This window comes from Nothobranchius furzeri, chromosome 7 (assembly GCF_043380555.1).
Source record: "Nothobranchius furzeri strain GRZ-AD chromosome 7, NfurGRZ-RIMD1, whole genome shotgun sequence".
Classification (NCBI taxonomy): Eukaryota; Metazoa; Chordata; class Actinopteri; order Cyprinodontiformes; family Nothobranchiidae; genus Nothobranchius; species Nothobranchius furzeri.
Window position 1 is genome coordinate 26,715,840 of NC_091747.1, and position 20,155 is coordinate 26,735,994.

At 45.5% G+C, this 20,155-nt stretch overlaps 2 protein-coding genes across 3 annotated transcripts; both read left to right on the forward strand.

Annotated features, from left to right (window-relative positions):
- The first annotated feature begins 3,972 nt into the window (after positions 1-3,972).
- Positions 3,973-15,012, forward strand: LOC107374287 (interferon alpha/beta receptor 2). Of its 2 annotated transcripts, none has more exons than XM_015942439.3 (7): positions 3,973-4,134; positions 4,287-4,419; positions 11,736-11,911; positions 12,005-12,165; positions 13,813-13,975; positions 14,248-14,324; positions 14,780-15,012. In XM_015942439.3, the coding sequence occupies exons 1-7, from the start codon at positions 4,101-4,103 to the stop codon at positions 14,864-14,866; spliced, it is 831 nt and encodes a 276-aa protein (XP_015797925.1). In that variant the 5' UTR covers positions 3,973-4,100; the 3' UTR covers positions 14,867-15,012. The 2 variants fall into 2 exon arrangements, with proteins under 2 accessions (XP_015797925.1, XP_015797926.1); XM_015942440.3 differs by having other exon boundaries at positions 14,248-14,332; positions 14,780-15,000.
- A 2,183-nt stretch (positions 15,013-17,195) lies between these two features.
- Positions 17,196-19,788, forward strand: crfb4 (cytokine receptor family member b4). The gene is made up of 7 exons (XM_015942441.3): positions 17,196-17,361; positions 17,620-17,743; positions 17,905-18,077; positions 18,192-18,346; positions 18,425-18,575; positions 18,660-18,802; positions 18,908-19,788. The coding sequence occupies exons 1-7, from the start codon at positions 17,313-17,315 to the stop codon at positions 19,031-19,033; spliced, it is 921 nt and encodes a 306-aa protein (XP_015797927.1). The 5' UTR covers positions 17,196-17,312; the 3' UTR covers positions 19,034-19,788.
- Positions 19,789-20,155: the final 367 nt, after the last annotated feature.

Genomic DNA, 20,155 nt, shown 5'->3' on the forward strand with positions numbered 1-20,155 from the left:
AAGCCTTCTGCCGCTCACGCTTTTTTATTTTTTCCATTAGGTGCAGCAGATTTTGAATGGCGATGAGACGTTTCAGCAGATTTTGAATGGCGATGAGACGTGAAGGAGATAACAGCTGTAATGATCTGAAGTTGTATATTTATACACTGTAATTAGATAATGTAATGATCTGATTTTGTATATTTATACACTGTAATTAGATCTAAGTAATCAATCAGAAGTGGTAGTTTTTATCATCAGGGAGTTTACTTAAACACTCTGTATTGACTGAGAGACAAGAAAAGAGAGAGTTGGGATCGTTTAAGAATCTTTAATTTCTATAATTATAAATTCTTACAATCTACCAGGACTATCTCAATGATGAATGCATATGGATTTGGATGTTTCGTGTTGGTGTGTGTGTGTTTTGTTCAGAATCTCTAGGCTGACGTAGCGAATCTGGTTGTTATGACTAGGCTACCACGAGGCTTCAGAAGCTCATGACATGAGCCGCCATTTTGCCGTATTTTCTTACCCAGGGGGAGCCTCCCGTGTTAGATCAGGAATTGCCAGGTCCTCGGACCTTCAGAGGTACTGGAGCTGGTTGAAACAGCGGTCACAGCACACAACGCCCGTCTGAAGGGTCGACTCGGGTAGCATCGGCAGGCGTCAACAAGTTCACTCTTATTTTGAAGGAACGTCGTCTCGTTGGTTCAAACGACGGAAATCTCCAGCTTGACAGTTCTCAGCTTAAAACAGAAAGTACAGCTGGCCAGCCTGTACTTCTCTTTTGGCGGTGATGGATTGAGAGCTGGTTGAAAACAATGTTGAGAGTATGATGCAACTCCTTTGGAGCTCGGATCGAACAGAGCTGATGTTAACGTGGAACTGAATATAAAATGGCGTTGCCTTATTTTATATCCCCTAACTGTTTACAAATCTCAGTAAACCGGATTGGACGACTTTCATAAAACAACCCAGATTCTGCCCTACCACAGACGAAAGTTCTGATTGGTTGAGAATAATGTGTCATGCGTTTCCATGGTAATGTATATCAGTCTGTCTGGTGCAGCCCTGTTTATTCATTTAAACACATAACTCATGACATCTTTAATTCACAGATCATTCACCTGATTATTAATGATCAACATATGCTTTGATTAGCTTATCACAAATAAAGTACTTTGATTAATCAATGAAAAGCGTTCTTCTTCTCTTCTTCTCTCTCTTCTCCTGGAATGTAAACATACTGAACCAAGCGTCCGACCTTGGTGATGTTACTGTGTGAAGGGGCAGCTGTTAAGGGCAGACCATTATACGATTCATAACGCTACATGGCGCAGTGCGCTTGGCTCTGATGTTAATCAAGTTAAATTATATCTCTTTGCAACAATTTTCACAAGAAAACAGAACAGTTAAAAGAAGGGCTTGTGTTGTGTTGACTGGACAGTTCCTGTATTTGACCGTTTATTTTGACGGAGAAAGAATAGAAAGAATTACCCCGACGCATGCAGACGAACTGGCACTTTATTCTACGCACATCGCAGATGTAGCTAAATCACCCAAGAAAATATTCCCATCTGAACGTCTGAGCTGGACACTGCTCAGCGCAGCTCGCTGTCAGTGTGTACTACATAAGGTGCACAGTGAGCTGAAGATGTGGAGAGGGACTTGGAGCGCGTCGCAGAACCAGAGCGCATGCGGGAAGACTCCTCCGACTGAATTCAGTCGGAGGAGTCTTCCCGCTGATCTGAGTCTGATGCGGCTCTCTGTGCTTGTAAAATAATGAATGGACATTTAAATAAAATGCTTTATATTTTACTGAATTAATTTCATATCTGTAAGTCAATTCTATGTAAAGATTGTCTGCGTGAACCTGAACAGTTCGAACCCGGTCTGACTGTGAGACCAGGTTGACGGGCCACGCTTGTGCGTAATCATAGGCGCTTCCTGAGCTGAAGAGGATGTGAGATCCTGGGCTTCTCCTCAGACGGCTCCTGGATGTGTTGCCTCATTGGAGACAGGAACAAGCACTATTCAGCCAAAGTTTCATAATCGGAACATTTTCTAAGTGACAAGTCTCTCTGAGAGACCGGGTTTGGAAAACACTCGTTTCAGTGGGAGGAACCTTCCCGCATGCGCTCTGGATCTGCCATGCGCTCCAAGCCAATCTCCTACTTCAGCTCGCTGTGCACATATGCGCTGACATTGAGCTGCGCTGAGCAGTGTCCAGCTCAGATGTTCAGATGGGAATCTTTTCTTGGGTGATTTAGCTACATCTGCGATGTGCGTAGAATAAAGTGTCAGTTCGTCTGCATGCGTCGGGGTAATTCTTTCTATTCTTTCTCCATCAAAATAAACAGTCAAATGCGGGAACTATCCGGTCAACACAAGCCCTGCTTTTGACTGTTCTGTTTTCTTGTGAAAATAGTTGGAAAGAGGTCAAATTTAACTTGATTACCACCAGAGCCTGCGCCGTTATCTCCGTGACGGTAAATGAGGGAAAAACAAATTGATCGGATCCTGCACGTCTTTTAACACATTTGTCAGGATTGACGCACTTTGTTTTCATTTAGTTGGTTAAAAAAAAAGTCGGGCTCGGGTCGGGCCAGAGAATCCTGAAAACCTTTTCGGACCCGGTGGGGCTGGAGCTCCACCCCCTCGGGCCGGGCCGGACACGGACTCAGATTTTAGGCCCGTGCAGGGCTCTAATGCACCCACACATGTGATACATCAAATCGACCAGCTTGGTCTCAGGAATCTTGTATTCAATTTTAAATGTGTTATCTGTTACCATGGTAACACAAGTGCGTAAGGATATCCCCAAACAAGTCTCATTGAAATGAATGTTAAAAGCCTAATGTTGAGCCTATAACCTACTACTGTTTCTTATCTTTCTGAACTCTATACACTTAAAACTAGCAGCATAGCTGACATTTTAACACTAGTCAGAAGGCAGGAACCGCCCCCTCTTCCTTCGCTGCTCTCTCATTGGCTGAGAGTTTTCAATCGTCTTCTGCCTAAAAGGAAATATGCACCCACACACATGGAAAATCAAATCGATCGGCTTGGCCTAAGGAATCCATCCATCCACATATAAATCCATAAATGCTTCTTTCCATCCATCCATCCATTCATCCAATAAACCACCTAACATCCATCCAACAGTCCATCCATCATTTAATTCATCCAACCATTCATCAATACCACATCAAGTCTGAACATATGTTGATCTACCAGTTTCATATATCAGTAAGTGTTTCTAAATTCACAGTTCAGCCTATTGTAAAAATGTACCTATTAAACTGTTCTCATTCAAATGCCAGCTGTTTAACATTTCAACTTTTGAGTTTTTAATCAAAGTTCAAAGATTTAGGTTTTCTGCTGTTTAGCATTTTTTTCCATTCTCCACCTATATTCTGAGCTTTATTACACTTGTTGGTGATTTTTGCTTCTAAATCTTTAAATACATTCAGCTCATTTTGACAGTTTAGCTTAGTTTCAGCTTCACTTCAGCTATTCAGCAGCTTCAGCAATCAGTTTCCAAATTTAGCACATGCTGCTAATTTCACAGTTCAGCTAAATGTAAAGATTAAACTGTTAAACGTGTCCTACTGAAATAACAGGTGGTTAGACATTTTAGCTGTCCAGATTTTTATACAATGTTCACAGATTTCAGGTTTTTTTTTTTTTTGCTATTTAGCATTATTTTTCTCTATTCTTCACTTACTTTTTGTGCTGTACTTGGTTGTTGGTGCTTTTTGCTTCTACATCTTTCAAGACATTCAGCTCATTTTGACAGTTTTGCTTAGTTTCTGCTTCAGTTCAGCTGTTCAGCAGCTTCAGCTTACAGTTTCAGCTATCCAGCATTCAAACAGCAATTCTGCAAGAAATGCAATTTATCTAGTTTTGTTTTGTATTCGAACCTTTCAATTGGGTTTTACAGAGAAGCTGAAAACCTCAGAGACCTGTAGCTCCAACCTCAGAGAGGGAGGGACTTCTGAGGAAACAGAAACTCATCTTCACGAGTTCCTCTCAGCTCCTCTCTGCTCCTCTGACACAACAACCAGCTGCTGGGTTTCTGACAGGTCCACTGATCCAGGACCTGGTTTGGGGAGGGCATGGTTCTGCTGCTGCTGCTGCTGCTGCACTCAGGTAACCCGACCATCACCGTGGACATAGACCTGCTTCTGATCTTTAAACTTCTAAGCTGACTTCTGTCTCAGTGGGTCCACAGGCTGAGAAGGGGGGTTCTGGACCAGATGTATGTCTGATGAAGCCTGCTTGGTTCTGTCCCCATCCTACAGGGTTCTGTGTTCTCCTCCCCTCTCCAGCCAACGTGTCCATCTCCTCCTATAACCTGCAGCACTTCCTGAGCTTCTGGCCCAGTCCGGGGACCCCCCATGGGGCCCACTTCATGGTCCAGATCCTCAGCTCCAGGTAGGACTGGTTCAGAGTGAACCTGCTGGTGTGAACTCATCAGAACCCTGGTTCTGTGCTCGTGTTCCTGCAGAACAACCCAGCTTGTCTCTGATTTTGTTTGTGATAAAAAACTAATCGAACCACGACTTAACGTTTTTATTGCACCTTTAATAATCTTTAGTTTTATTTGGGTTCTGTGGTTTGTGTCCTGGTCCAGGTTTTGTTTGGATGGAACGTCTTCATGTTTTATATTAATGATGATTCAGCAGCTGCTCGGTCGAATAAATACTCACCAGGTACCACAGATCAGTCCTGACCGTTCACGTCTCAAAGGGCTGAGCAGCCTTGCATAAAAACAGAAGGTCCTCTATAAAAGATGATGATGTTTATTTGATTTGGACACAGCAATTACATCGGACATTGTTTCAGTGTGTTAGCACAAGTGCTAATTTGCAACACTTGTCCATAGGCACCTTTTCTAAACAGTAGAACACATTTAAATAAGATACAAATAAATCAAAGAAAAGCAGATTAAAATTACAAACAATTTCCAAAAATAGAAAATAAAAGGCAATTTAAGCAGCAGATTAAACGAGTTTGAAACTATTCATGTGGGCATTGTTGTTTAGACTTTAGCCATGTTTTGAGTCCTTTGTTAAAAACTTTACTGTAATTTTCTAGTTTTAGCTCAGCGGGTAGGGACTTCCACAGTTTGGCCCCCTACAGAAAGAGCAGACTGGCCAAAGGGAGTAGACCAGGGATCGGCAACCCAAAATGTTGAAAGAGCCATATTGGACCAAAAAAACAAAAATGTCTGGAGCCGCAAAAAATTAAAAGCCTTATATAAGCCTTATAATGAAGGTAACACATGCTGTGTGTATCTATATTAGCCTACTATCAAAATGACTAAGTTGTCACGGTGTAGGAGGTGGAGATGATGGACCAAGTGTGGTGGAGCTGACCAGGAGGCAGGAATGCAGGCTTCAGTAAAGTAAAAATGGTTTAATGGCAGGATGGGATGAACAGGAACACCAGCAAACAACAACAATGAACTGACAAAGGACAGGGACAAAACAGGTGGTTAAATACAGAGGGCTAATTAGGGAAACATGGGCAGGTAAACAAGGGACAGGTGAGAACAATAAGGGTAATCATGGCAGGAGAGGAACACAGTCAGGCGGGCAGGGGCAGATCGTGACAGTACCCCCCCCCCCCCCCCCCCCCCCCAAGGGCGGATACCAGACGCCCATAAGGCACACGACACAGGAGACGGGGACTCGAAGACTGGACAAGACAGGAACGAGACTGGACAGGGACTGGACGGGGACTAGAAGACTGGACAAGACAGGAACGAGACTGGACAGGGACTGGACGGGGACTCAAAGACTGGACAAGACTGGAACGGGACTTGACTTGACTGGAACGGGACTTGACTTGACTTGACTGGAACGGGACTTGACTTGACTGGAACGGGACTTGACTTGACTTGACTGGAACGGGACTTGACTTGACTTGACTGGAACGGGACTTGACTTGACTTGACTGGAACGGGACTTGACTTGACTTGACTGGAACGGGACTTGACTTGACTTGACTGGAACGGGACTTGACTTGACTTGACTGGAACGGGACTTGACTTGACTTGACTGGAACGGGACTTGACTTGACTTGACTGGAACGGGACTTGACTTGACTTGACTGGAACGGGACTTGACTTGACTTGACTGGAACGGGACTTGACTTGACTTGACTGGAACGGGACTTGACTTGACTTGACTGGAACGGGACTTGACTTGACTTGACTGGAACGGGACTTGACTTGACTTGACTGGAACGGGACTTGACTGGAACGGGACTTGACTTGACTGGAACGGGACTTGACTGGAACGGGACTTGACTGGAATGGGACTTGACTGGAACGGGACTTGACTTGACTTGACTGGAACGGGACTTGACTTGACTTGACTGGAATGGGACTTGACTTGACTGGGACGGGACTTGACTTGACTTGACTGGAACGGGACTTGACTTGACTTGACTGGAACGGGACTTGACTTGACTTGACTGGAACGGGACGGGACTTGACTGGAACGGGACTTGACTTGACTGGAACGGGACTTGACTGGAACGGGACTTGACTGGAATGGGACTTGACTGGAACGGGACTTGACTTGACTGGAACGGGACTTGACTGGACGTGAAGACTTGACTTGACTGGACGTGAAGACTTGACTGGACGTGAAGACTTGACTGGACTTGACAGGAGCAGGCGTGGGACCCAGGCAGAGAACTGGTGGAGCAGGCGTGGGGCCAAGGCAGAAAACTGGTGGAGCAGGCGTGGGACCCGGCAGGGGCTGCAGCAGTAGGCGTGGGACCCAGGCAGAGAACTGCAGGAGCAGGCGTGGGACCCAAGCAGAGAACTGGTGGAGCAGGCGTGGGGCCCAGGCAGAGAACTGGTGGAGCAGGCGTGGGACCCGGCAGGGGCTGCAGCAGTAGGCGTGGGACCCAGGCAGAGAACTGCAGGAACAGGCGTGGGACCCAGCAGAGGCTGCAGCAGCACGAGACCTGCAGGCATAAGCCCCACAGCTTGGACCAGGAAGTGGACGAACGGCAGGAGCGACGCGAGGAAACCCAGCTCGGCGGCAGGTGCTCGACAACCGGTCTGAGCAGGTGCACAGCACGATTCGCTGGATCCCAGGCAGAGGCTTGGGTGCAGGGAAGCAGGAGAAGAGCGGGGAGACCAGCCCTACCACCCCGGAGAACGATGGCGTGCGTAGGGGGTGTAACTCCTTCAAAGCTCCAGGATCCGCGGCTTCCATGACACAAACGGGACGGGGGCAGAAAGCAGGAGAGGAGAAGGGCTCGACCACCACAGGAAACGAACTGGATGCGCCGAAACCCACCCAGAGGCTTGACCACCCCGGAGAACAGGTAGGATGCGCCAACACCCTGGGCCAGAATCTCCTTCTGCTAAAGGAGAAAAAGCAAAAAATAAATCCTCCAGAGATCAGGTGTTAGCTCACCACAGGTCCAGGTTTGGTCAGTTCATTCTGTCACGGTGTAGGAGGTGGAGATGATGGACCAAGTGTGGTGGAGCTGACCAGGAGGCAGGAATGCAGGCTTCAGTAAAGTAAAAATGGTTTAATGGCAGGATGGGATGAACAGGAACACCAGCAAACAACAACAATGAACTGACAAAGGACAGGGGCAAAACAGGTGGTTTAAATACAGAGGGCTAATTAGGGAAACATGGGCAGGTAAACGAGGGACAGGTGAGAACAATAAGGGTAATCATGGCAGGAGAGGAACACAGTCAGGAGGGCAGGGGCAGATTGTGACATAAGTTGGCTACAAATACATAATGAGCCTTCATGATTAAATGTGTATTTTCCCTATAGCGCATCCTGTAGAGAATGACCCACCACATGACTACTCTGTTGTACGATGCCGCCTCAAGTTTAACTTCATTACAGTATTAATGGATCATGTTTCATTGCTTTGATGAAATTAAAGAAATGCAGTGGCGGGCGGTGCGTTCCACCCCTGGGCCTTCAGTGATTTCCTATTCAGTCCAATCTAATTTACTACACCTTAAAATACCATCACACACACACACACACACACGCACACACACACACACACACACACACACACACACACACACACACACACACACACACACACACACACACACACACACACGCACACACACACACACACACGCACACACACACACACACACACACACACACACAAGTGGCTGGTCAAGACACGTAATTTCCGGAGCCTTTAAAATCAAACTCGCATTCCCAATTGAGAGTAGGAAACTAAGACCACGGATACTGTCAAATCTCAAAAATGAAAGACGGGTTTAAGAGATGAAACAATAAAATAAATAAGTAAAGCAAACACATTATTTGCATTTGTTTTGGAGAAAATGGTATTGCGAAACAATTGAACATGTTGGCGCAGCAGCGCACACCACGTAATAGCATAGAAACAGAACACAGAATTATTTCATTTAGCCATTTTATTTCGTTACCATTTATTGATTATTAACGAAATAAAATGACAAAACGTTAAAAAAAATACTAATAAAATGTTTCTACTCACCAACATAAATGTCCAGCATGGATCTCCTCCTCTCCTGCATACATTTACGCTTTTGAGTACGTTTAGACCAGCAGAGAAGGCTTTGCTGGCCCTGACTGCCCACCACTGAAGAAATGCAATAAAGAAATCCGATTTTTGATGTCATTTTTATTTTGAGGATTCGAAAAAACAACAACAAAATGGAACGTGCATAACGTGCCCCTCATCGGGGCAACAAACTGACTGCAATAAAACGCAGCCTGCATTTATAAAAATAAAACAGCAGCCTTTTGAAAAGGTAAAGTATATAAAATCAAATTAATACAGTTAAAGTTTGATTTCTGTGAAAATGCCAAGCAAGTCAGTGCAAGCACCCTCTTCTCTTTTGACAAGCAACCAATATGTGCCTATGACAGAATTGTGTATTTACACGTTTAATGTGACCTCTGTTTTCAGACATCACCGGTCAGCTTCTCAACATCGGGCTTGTAAGATGTAACTTTAATCTTGACGCAGGACTGCAAGCGCTCATCTGTGAGGCGGGTGCGATATTTTGATTTGATGTAGTTCATGTTTGAGAATATCTGCTCACACAGGTATGTTGATCCGAAGATGGATAATACTCCAAATGCATATGTCTTCATGTTCATGTAACTGTCAGGAAGAGCATTCCATGTGTCAAAAACAAGTTTCTCGGGTGTTGGGAGGCTTTCAATTTCGCTCCATTTGTGGTTTTGGGCAAGCTGGGCTTTCTGGCGAGTGACGTCTTCAAGCTCGGCTGTCAGACGTTTGAATTTGGACACCCGTAAATCTTTGTCGGCTATATCAGCCATTTCCATTTCAAGGTCAGCTTGATTAACTACTGGAAATGTGCTCAACAAGGACGGGTCAGTCTCCAGCGGTGTGACAGGGAAAGACAGTGTCATTTTTTCCTTTCGGAACTCGCAAAATCTGCTCCCAAATGCAGTTTGCATATCAACGATCGCACCTTGTAAATAATCACCGTTGAGTGTGTGATCGTGATGGGCTTCTTTAAAATCTTTCAGGGATGGGAAGTGGAAGAGCGTGCCTCGCTGTACATCTCTGGCTAAGACAGTCAGCTTGCGCTCGAATGACAAAACAGCCTCCAGCATTTGCAGTGCAGGGTTTCCCCGCCCCTGGAGACTTTCATTCAGCTTGTTTAGGTGGCTTGTCATATCCACCAAAAAGTGCAGTTTTTCGAGCCACTCTGTGTCTTCCGGTTGCGGGTAGTTCAGGTCTTTGCTTTTGAGGAATGTTTTCACGTGTTCTAAACAAGCGACAAAGCGACGCAAAACCTCACCCCTGGACAGCCATCGGACTTTGTTGTGCAGCAGGAGATCGGAATGTTGGCTGTCAACTTCATCAAGCAATGCACGGGACTGACGGTGATTCAATGCTTTTGCAATTATCTTGTTCACCATCTCGATGACGAGGTTCATCACCGCCATACACTCCGATGGGAATGTTTGCGCACACAGCGCCTTTTGGTGCAAGATGCAGTGGAATGCAAGCAGATTTCGATCCGATGCTTTCTGTAGCAAAGTCTCAAACCCCCCTTTTTGATCCTCTCATGCTGGGTGCCCCATCTGTAACCACTGAAATCAGGTGGTTGGTGTTTATTCCATTGTCATTTAAACACTTTAGCACAGCCTCACATATGTCCTCCCCCCGTGTTTGGCCTTTCAGTGGAATTAACTGGATCATTTCTTCTTGCGGCCCATCGGAATTCACACCTGCATAAAAGTGCAGTCTGTTCAATATCGATCACATCACACGACTCATCACAGGCAATTGAGTATGCTGGTGCTGAATTAATGTCCTTGATTTGCTGATCGGTAATGTTGCCCGCCATTTTAATGGCCCTTTCCTTCACTGTCTTAGCGGAGAGAGGCATGTCTTTGATTTTCTGTATTATCTCAGTTTTGTTTTTAATGTCTGCAAATAGGTGTTCTGATATGTTGATGAACGACTCCTTCATGTAGTCACCATCTGTGAACGGTTTCCCACGCTTTTTTATCTCCCGGGTTGCAACAAAACTTGCAGCAGTAGTGGAGTTTGGAGACGCAATCCACTTCTTAAATCTATTTTTGCGCTCCTCTAGTTTCTCCAGAAGTAATGCAATCACACTTTTTCTCTCACTCCCAACTGGATACTCGGCTGCAAATGTAGCATGCCTGGAAATGTCTTTCCACATTACTCTTTTTGTTATCTGTCAACTTCTCGTTACAGAGCAAACATTCAGGCACTCCTTCCAGCATTGGCAAAGAATGCAAATGATTCGGTCCCAGAAACGTTGAATCCTCTGTTCTGCTCAGTTATTTTTCTCTTTTTCCCTTTGGGATCCATGGCTCATCACACAGCCGTCCATTTGTTTACAACAGCCACCTGCCTGGCATCCCGCCAATAGATCCAGCTGATAGAAACGTGTGTCACAGGCTATGATGCAAATCTTCGTTGACAGAAATGTTGAAATTTAATATTTTTCAACACATTTTTACAGCACTGAAAAACGTTAAGAATGTTTGTATCATGTTTGTCCTCCTACAGAAACTATATTAAAACAAAAAATGTATTTCCTTCCGCCATCTTTTTCCATTTTCAAACATTTTTGAAAAAGCTCCAGGGAGCCACTAGAGAGCGCTAAAGAGCCGCATGTGGCTCTAGAGCCGCGGGTTAATGACCGCTGGACTAGAAAATCACAAGTGGAGGCACGTGTGATCACTCTGTGAGAGCGCTGACGTCTGATGGCCACAGCAGAGGACAGTATAGGCAAATTATTATTTAGACATTTGAAAAAGAATCGTAAAATGCTAAAATTAATAAAGTTTTCGAAAGTGAGAAGGTTATGTTTCCTTAAAATGCGACAATGATGCCATTTCAGTGTTTTCAGATCCATAATTTTTATTGCTTGCTTGTATATTAAGACTGTTGGTGTTAAAGTGGTGGAGGAAGCCTGTTTCCATGACGTGGTACAGTATGATCCTGGACCAGGAGACAAACCACAGAACTCAAATAAAACTAAAGATTAATAAACAATGAAGCTAACACAGGAAAACATGAAACCAGAAGCCACCAGAGGACAGAGAGGCAGCTTTTCTAAGGAGGTGAGCAGCTCTGGGCCATATTGGCTCGTGAGTGGCTGAGCAGCTGGAGGTGTGGCCAAAACTCAGCTTAAACTGGGTTTTATGTGACTCAGTGCTGGATGGGTTTGTCTCCTGCAGGAGGACCAGGTGGACTTCTGTCTCTGACTGTGTTGACCTGAAACCTGGACAGACCTGCAATCTTACCAGCGACTTCATGGATCCTTTGGACCACTACAGAGCCCGGGTCCGAGCCATCAGCACCAACCAGACGTCCAAATGGACCGTATCGAGACAGTTCCAGCCCCTGTCAGACAGTGAGACTCGGCCAACTCCTCCAGAGGACCAACAGACGCCAGATGTATGGTGTAGAACCTGCATGAAGCAAACTGATTGATTTGTGTCTGCAGCTGTCCTTGGACCTCCTGATCTGTCCCTGTCTGGATGTGGAAGCTGTCTGGTCCTCCGGGTCAGACTTCCTACTGATAAGCTGCTCTGGCACAATACCCAGGTGACCAGCATGTACTGGGAAGTCCTCATCCATGTGCACAGAACCAGAGATGGTGCTGAGGTAGGTCTCAGGGCAGCCTTTCATCCAGTTGACCATGATATTCTGTTCCAGAGGCTTGAACATGATACGGGGATTAAGGGAGCTGCCCTAAACTGGTTTACTTTTATTTGCTTAGTAGATCCCAGTTAGTCCACGTTAGTCAGAGTTAGTCATGGAGTTCCTCAGGGTTCAGATCTTGGTCCACTGTTTGCTTTATTATTGCTTCCATTGGGTCCATTTATTAGGACCACAGGATCAATTTTCCATTGTTCCTCAGTGTTGTTTATCCACGAAGCCTGATGAATCCAGTTCTGGCAACAACCCACATTTCAGTGAAACGAAAAGAGCGTCTACACTAACTCCAGATATTAAACTAACGAGATCGTCCATGTATGGAGACAACGAGCATGAACGGGGCAGCCGAGAGCAGAGTATAGGTGTAGGAGAACGAGCAGCAAATGGGGCTTTCTCCACAGCCTCCTTCTGACAAAACAACTCTGCATTCATGTAGTAAAACACGTAAAATTAGGAAGTGACCCCCACCCCATGTAATCGCAACACCTTTTTACTGGTTCTCAGGCGTCTGTTGTGCCGTATAAAGCCTGAAAGTTTGTCCTAGTTAAAAAAGATTTAGAAACAAATAAAGGAACTCGGGCAGTAGTCATTTTAAGTGTTTATTCTCCCTCCTAAGGATGGAAGAGGCTTCCCATCGGGAAATATCTTGTTTAAGAGTAGCCAACGAAGGGTTAAGTCGGTCCTGAAAAGGTCTTTAAATTTACGTGTAATCCAAATAATAATATATAAATATTTAATTATTTTTAATGGAATTGTGCCAGTGAGCTGCGCCCCCAAAAGAGATGCAGGCATCTTCATCCAGGTTCTGGGTCAGCTGGACCTGTTAACCTTGTGACCTGAGACCTGACCAAATGTACTAAGAAGAGTCCACGTCTTGACTCAGTTGTTTTGAAAATGGATTGCAGGACTGAAATGTGACCACAAGATGTCATTCTTACATCATGCACCTTTAAATAAAAGGGTCTTGAGCTGCTTTATAAAGGTGTCTAAACTATGTAAGAATAAAGGAAGTTGTCATGGATTTTATCAATATGTTTATCAATAACCCATTTCCTGTAGTCGGAGAGGGAAGGAGGCAATGATCAGACAAGTCAAACAGTTATAACTGTGTCATAATGCACGAGGCAAAATGCCCCGAACATCTGGTCACAGAGTTTATTTATACCAAGAGACAAGAAAGGAATGTGAGTGAGTGAGTGAGTGAGTGAGTGAGTGAGTGTGTGTGGGAAGTCAAGAATGTGTGTGTGTGTGTGTGTGTGTGTGTGTGTGTGTGTGTGTGTGTGTGTGTGTGTGTGTGTGTGTGTGTGTGTGTGTGTGTGTCTGAATAAGTGGGCATGTCAAGAGGCATAGAGCAATACATATTACATTCAGTTGATTGGGTCAATGATCAAGAATTAATAAACATAAAATTTCCATAACAGAAGTTCATTCCAACAAAGACGTGCTTCCTGTTGTTTCCATAATGAACGGGTCTGGACAGAAAACACAAAACCCAGAAACATTCCCTGAAGATCAGCTGGGATTCCAGAAGGTTCCTGGCTGCCTCTGGTCCACTTCTGAACCTATCCTGTAATGTTCTGTTTCCGGTTTCAGCTCAAGCTGAAGCTGCCCTACAAACAGGAGAGCGTCATCCCGTACCTGGAGCCAGGTGTGGAGTACTGTGTGTCTGTCTCCATCACGACGACCTTTAACCCCACCAGCATCTTCAGTGAGCGTCGCTGCTCCTTCACCAGTCCTCCTCCATCTGAAATCTCACGTATGTCCCTGAGATGAACTCCAACCCCAACATAAAGTAATGATAACAGATGTGGTGCAGCTGGGTTTGATGATGTCATTCTATAACAGTAGTGGGATTACTGCTAGGCAGTGTTCAGGTGGTGGTTACCTGTAGCTCTGCTCTGGAAACTTCCTGCTTTTTTCAGACCTTCTGCAGAAGATTCATTTCCTGTTTCAGCAACTTTGTGTGTTGATGAAAACAGGAAGTGGATTTGAATTGAACATTTTTATGATCGACCTGTTTCCTCCCAGAGTTCCTGCTGCTGGGTTTGTGTGGGGTGTTCGGCCTGGTGGTGTTCCTCCTGTTGGGTCGGCTCATCAGAATTCATGTAAGAAGGTACCTGAACAGGTCCGGTTCCTCCCACAAACACCTGATTCATTTGTTCATCTGGTGCTTTCTTCATCATTAATCAAGAGATGAACTTTATTCTGAAACAATTTCAAAATAAAGTGTGTGTGTGTGTGTGTGTGTATGTGGGGGGGGGGGGGGGGGATAGAATAGTTGAGGTAGAACCTGGTTCTGGTTAAAAAACCTTCTTTTGAACGCTGGTTCTTTTCTTGCCCTTGGGCAAGACACTTAACCCCCTCACCTGCTGGTCAGACTTCCTGTTTACACCCAAACCTTTATTTTAACATAAATCTTTGCTTGTGTGTGTGTGTGTGTGTGTGTGTGTGTGTGTGTGTGTGTGTGTGTGTGTGTGTGTGTGTGTGTGAACCTTTCTGAGCTTCAAGAGGAACTCTTAACAGTAAATGAAACCACCGTTTGTCTCCATGTGGTCCTCAGGTTCAAACCAGCAACCTGCACTGCCTGAACATCAGGTCTCATACCTACAGCTGTGTGATGAAGACTCCTCTGACTAGAGATCCTTGACTGCACCTGAACTTGTTCTGCTGGAAACCGTGATCACTGGCTGGCTGGAAGACCAGGAAGAAGTTGGGGATGAATGATGTTTTATTTCATTAATCTCTGGGTTTATTTGCTCTGATGTTGTCTCAGCATGGACGTAATTTTCACTTTAGAAGTGGGGGAGACACGGAGTGGGGTGGGGTCGGGGGTGGGGTGTGTGTGTGTGAATCTTTACAGTATGCTCTAATGGGAAACAGGCTTCAACACAAACAGTTGTTTTCCGCTTGGTCCTAGAGCTCAACCAGTGTCAATTTAATATAGCGTAATATTGTTTTTAGATGGTAAAAAGTGCAGGGGTCAAAACTTGACTTTGGAAAAAGTGGGGGGGACATGTCCCCCCCAAAAAATTACGTCCATGTGTCTCAGGTTCACCACTAGCTGCTTTCCTCTGTGACAAACATTGTCTGATATTTTCTCTAAAATAAACGTTTCCTTTACAACAATAACAACAGGTGTCCCAGGCAGCATCACATTTAATATTTCCGCCCAGTTTGAGAGTGAAAACGAGAAACCTGAATGTAAATAGTTTTCACGAGGAAGAAACAAGCTGTTAGCGCCTCTCAAGATAAAAATCCAGGGGAGCTTCACAAGAACAAAAATTACAACAAAGAAATGTTAAAAACAACTAAAAGTATAAAAACGGGAAAAGTAAAGTGTGAAGAAAGAGAAAATGAATGAGAAGGTAAGATGGATCCAGGTGGATGAGGAGAAGGTGCTGATGGGCCATCAAAGAGTAGAATTAACCCACGATCATGGGTCCGTTCTGTCAGAACCGGTGGTCTGGTGTCGGCAGCACACACTCCACTAACGCTGTGGTTGGTGGATCCCTCCTTTGATCTGCTTAGTTCAAAGTAACTCATGAGGTGGAGAAGTAGAAGCCAGGCAGCAGTTTCTCTGGAGAATTGAGGAGATGCAGGACGATCAGAGACGGGCAGGACAGGAAAATGGGAAACTAAACTCAAGAAAACAAAAGTGCTTGACAAGGAAAATGTTGGTAGATTCATCCCTCTGCGCGTTTTAACTTTATAAAGCAATAATATATAAGTATGTAATATCTATGGCTCGCCCAGGGCCGTATCAATGCGTTTTAGGGGGCCAAATCAAAACTCATGTTTTTCATCACATTTAACTTGAATATTATTTAAACTTTAATTATCCTATAAGAAACAGTTTGTTGGATTGTTTGGAAAAATAATCACAACACAACTTAGAAATTACTTGGAAGGTTTTGTACTGTTTTAAATACCTTTAGACTGGGAAATGCTCTTTAAGTGCATTCAATAATACCTTTTAGAAGTAGCTATCATGACAAACTATAAAAAATCCCTAATTCTGAGGTCCCAATGTGGGCAAGGATGTGTAAATCCTAAAACCAAAGGGTTGTTTATTGAAATGTAAAAACAAATGGGTTCATCTTTAATAAAGACCTTAAATGTTTACCGTTAATCCCAGAATTTTGCTGATCGTTAAGCCGGGCGTACACTGTGCGACTTTTTCACTCGCAGCGTTCAGCTTCAGCTCAAACTGTACGACTTCCTCGCAGAGCAGATCTCACGAGTCGTGTGCTCACACTGTACGACCCAATTCTCGCATGCGACCTGACTGCTCACACTGTACGTCTGGTAGCAACACGTCGGCCCCAAAATGTGCTAAAAATAGCAGTTTTTACACAACACGTCAGACTTTTTTGTCTTGCCTGTTGTCCTTCGGGAGTGCTGCAGGAGGACACACAGGGATTTATGGGGGTTGGATGAGGAAAACGAAATAAAGAAAGTGAATCTGTGTTTTATGATCAGTTTAATTTGACATGAACACGACAAACACGCTTTCTTGACAATCTTTGTGAGTAAAAAAACGTGTAGAAACAAAAACGAACAGCGTGTGTTATTAGGGAAATAGCGAGCGACCGGCCGGCGTTGATGCAGGATTGCGCGCGCATGCGCCGTGAGCGGTTCTGATACTTTTTGGATCGTAGCTGCTCGCAGCTGCTCGTAGCGCCGCTTCAACAGTGCGATACCCTCACGAGGGACGAGCGAAATATTAAACACACCAGAAGTCCGTGCGACCTCACGACTGCTGATCGGCGGCTGGTCACGTGGTGTTAATCGCCTCTCGTAACCCCCTGTACACTACACGACCGCTCGGCGCAAAACTCGCCCCGATGTCGTGGCTTCTCGCACGACTGGAAAATCGGCTCAAAAAAGTGAAAAAGTCGCACAGTGTACGCCCGGCTTTACTCTTATAGAGGCTTTTATTGTGAAAGGAAACGTTACCGTAATACCGGGTTAAGGCGCGCTCCTGTGATCTGTGCTGAGAAGTTTCGCCTTCGCGGGTTTCCCCGCCTATTGTTAATGAAGCGACCAGGAACTAGCCGGAGCCCTTCCTGTTCTGTTTAAACGGACCGACCAACATGTCAGCGTGCGTGTGCGCGTTCATCCTGACGAGCTCGCTCCTCGCAGGTAAGTTTACCTGGTTCAGTCTCAAGCCCGCTACCGGGACACTACCGAACCGGGTTCGGGGGCCTCCGAAATCCGGTTGGAGCCAGAGTGGGACACCGGAAGTTATCTAGTGGGTCCTGATCAGTTCATGTTTGCTGTCGGACTGACCTGGACCAGGCTGTAGGGGGTTCTGGTTCTGATTGGACCCGAGATGTGAACTTTGACCTAACAGAGTTCCCTGTGGCCTCATGATCAGAACTAACTGGATCTGGACTTTAGTGGTTTCAGGAGCCCTGGGTCCTCCCACAAATGTCACCCTGAAGTCTCGGAACCTGGACTTGGTCCTGAGCTGGGATCTACCAGAGGGGTCCCCGCATGGGTTGAGCTACTCCACAGAGTTCAGGTAAGTCACCTGTCGGTCCAGCTGGGTCTCTGAGGCCCATCCGCCTCCGAGATTTAATTTGGTCCTGGGAAGCTCAGTGGAGGTGGGTCCAGAACGGGGAGTTCACCTGGAGCGGTGTTAGGATAAACCGGAAGATCTCCCATGTCTCCTCTGTGTCTCAGGAGCGCGATCACAGCGTTCCAACCAGCATGCCGGAACATCACGGAGCTGAGATGTGACCTCAGCCTATTCAACATCAGCATCTATGGGAATTACACTGGAAGAGTCCGGGCGCTCCTGGGAGCACACAGGTCCCCGTGGACAGCAAGCAACCACATTGTGCCAGACAAAGACAGTGAGTCAAAAAAGCATCCAGTCCAGGAAGACCGAGACCGTCCGCAGCTTCATGTCCAAGAAGAGCATCCTCTCCCTGAGCTTTCCGATCTCATTCCTGTTTTTCCTTCCGTAGCCATCATCGGTTCTCCCAGCGTGTTGCTGATGTCCCACCACCAAACTCTGGTGGTCAGCATCGAGGATCCAAAGTTCATTCTGTCATCTCTGAGAAACGTCTTCCACTCTGTTTTCTACAACATCTCCTACTGGAAGATGGGACAGGACAGAGAGGTGAGACGTTATCATTCCAGGACATGTCCACATGGTTCCCTCTCTGATGTTTGAACCCCACACCCTGCCCTCCTGCAGCTCAGACGCAGAGACAGAACCAGTCAGAACCGGATGGTCCTGGATAATCTGGATCCCTGGACCGAGTACTGTGTCCAGGTCTTCATCACCACTGGCAGGACCCCGCATCCCAGTGAGCCCAGCAGGGAGGTGTGTGAGAAGACTGACAGTGGTGGGGACACGTACACACACACCTGTCCAGTTAAACAGTCAGGTCCTACTCATGTAATCTGATTGGAGGACCGGTTTGTTCCAGAGGACTCGCCGTGGGTCCCAGCTGTCATCGTGTTGGTTGTCATGGTGATTCTGGTGATTCTGGTGGTGCTAGTTGTCCTTCGCTGGAGACACATTTCCCAGTTCCTCTGTTTGAAGGACGTTGTTCCAGATAACGTCACACAGGTGAGTGTGTGTGTCTCCATGACAGAGTGAATCCAGTATTATAACAGGTGCTTAACTCTGAAGTCCTCCTCACTCCTCCTCCTTGTCTCCATCCTGCCTCCTCAGACTCTCCTGGCACCACCTGAGTCCTCCATGTTTTTGGCGATGAAGAACTCTGAGCCCATTGAGGAGATCAACCATCAAGTGAGTGTGGTTGCAGCAGTCAGGACTGTGGAGAAGGAGGTCCTCTAGAGGCAGGAGAGTGTGCAGCAGACAGCCAGATGGATGATGGGTAGATGGTACATTTTAAATGGCTGTATTTGAGATAGCATCTTGTAGGGTTCCACGACCCCCCAAGGCACTTTACATCACAACCAGCCTTTCATCCATTCACACCCTGGTGGTGGTGAGCCACAGCCGCCCCTTGGTGCACTGAAAGCAGTGAGTCTGCTGTTCACAGGCACCACCACCTCCAAAGACACAAGTGCAACAGATGGGACTTGAACCTGCAACCTCTGCCACCTTCATGCTGCTTCACACACACACACACACACACACACACACACTGGATGGATGGATGAACAGCTCAGAGGTTGTGTCGGTACAAACCCGATGATGCTGCGTTATTCCAGAGTGATGTGGACAGACGGGCGTTGGCTGGTGGTACTGGTAACTGTGTGCACTTCACACCCCAACTGGACCTCGCTCCCGGGAAGCCTGCTTTCTGTAAATGATCCAGACTCGGCATGAAGCTGTTGTATCGGGATGTGAAACATGTCAGGCGGCGGTTCGACATGTTTGCATAAAACAAAGAGACGTCCGGGCTGGAATTTGAAGCTATTTAAAGTCTGACATGAAGAAAATGTTTTTCACGCTGGACACAACATGTACGCTCATTGATCTCCACACCAACCCTCCCTTTAAACAGATACTGTAAAAATGTACATATTTTCACCATAATGTCTGAAATTTTTACATTTTAAGAAATTAAACATTTTTTATTGGAATCTTCTAGGATGTGTTTACTTTTTTCCTGTATTTTATTTATCATCAGTACAACACAACAGATGTTTTTATTTCCTTTGTTTCACTCATGTTTTTATTGTCTGGAGCCTTTAATCTGATTTCTGATGCTTTAATCTGACGTGAAGTAACGGTCAGAAAAACGACACATTTTCTAATATTGATCAAACAATCAATAACATACAAACAATCTTAAAATCATAATAGATGTAAATGATTTTCTACCTCCAGTACCTAGCTTCGCCACCAGAGGACAAAACGCAGCGTTCAACGCAGCAGAGCTTTTTTTAGACCGCTAAAAAAGTAAAAATGTCTAATAAACTTTTAAATATGTTTATTATTTATCTGCAG

Bases quoted from the DNA above. Each gene is read 5' to 3' on its own strand.
- LOC107374287 (XM_015942439.3), top strand. From the start codon at position 4,101: ATGGTTCTGCTGCTGCTGCTGCTGCTGCACTCAG. The intron at 12,166-13,812 runs GTAGGTCTCAGG...TTCCGGTTTCAG, and splicing joins GAACCAGAGATGGTGCTGAG to CTCAAGCTGAAGCTGCCCTA. The intron at 14,325-14,779 runs GTAAGAAGGTAC...TGTGGTCCTCAG, and splicing joins GTCGGCTCATCAGAATTCAT to GTTCAAACCAGCAACCTGCA.
- crfb4 (XM_015942441.3), top strand. From the start codon at position 17,313: ATGTCAGCGTGCGTGTGCGCGTTCATCCTGACGAGCTCGCTCCTCGCA. The intron at 17,362-17,619 runs GTAAGTTTACCT...TCTGGACTTTAG, and splicing joins GACGAGCTCGCTCCTCGCAG to TGGTTTCAGGAGCCCTGGGT. The intron at 18,803-18,907 runs GTGAGTGTGTGT...CTGCCTCCTCAG, and splicing joins TTCCAGATAACGTCACACAG to ACTCTCCTGGCACCACCTGA.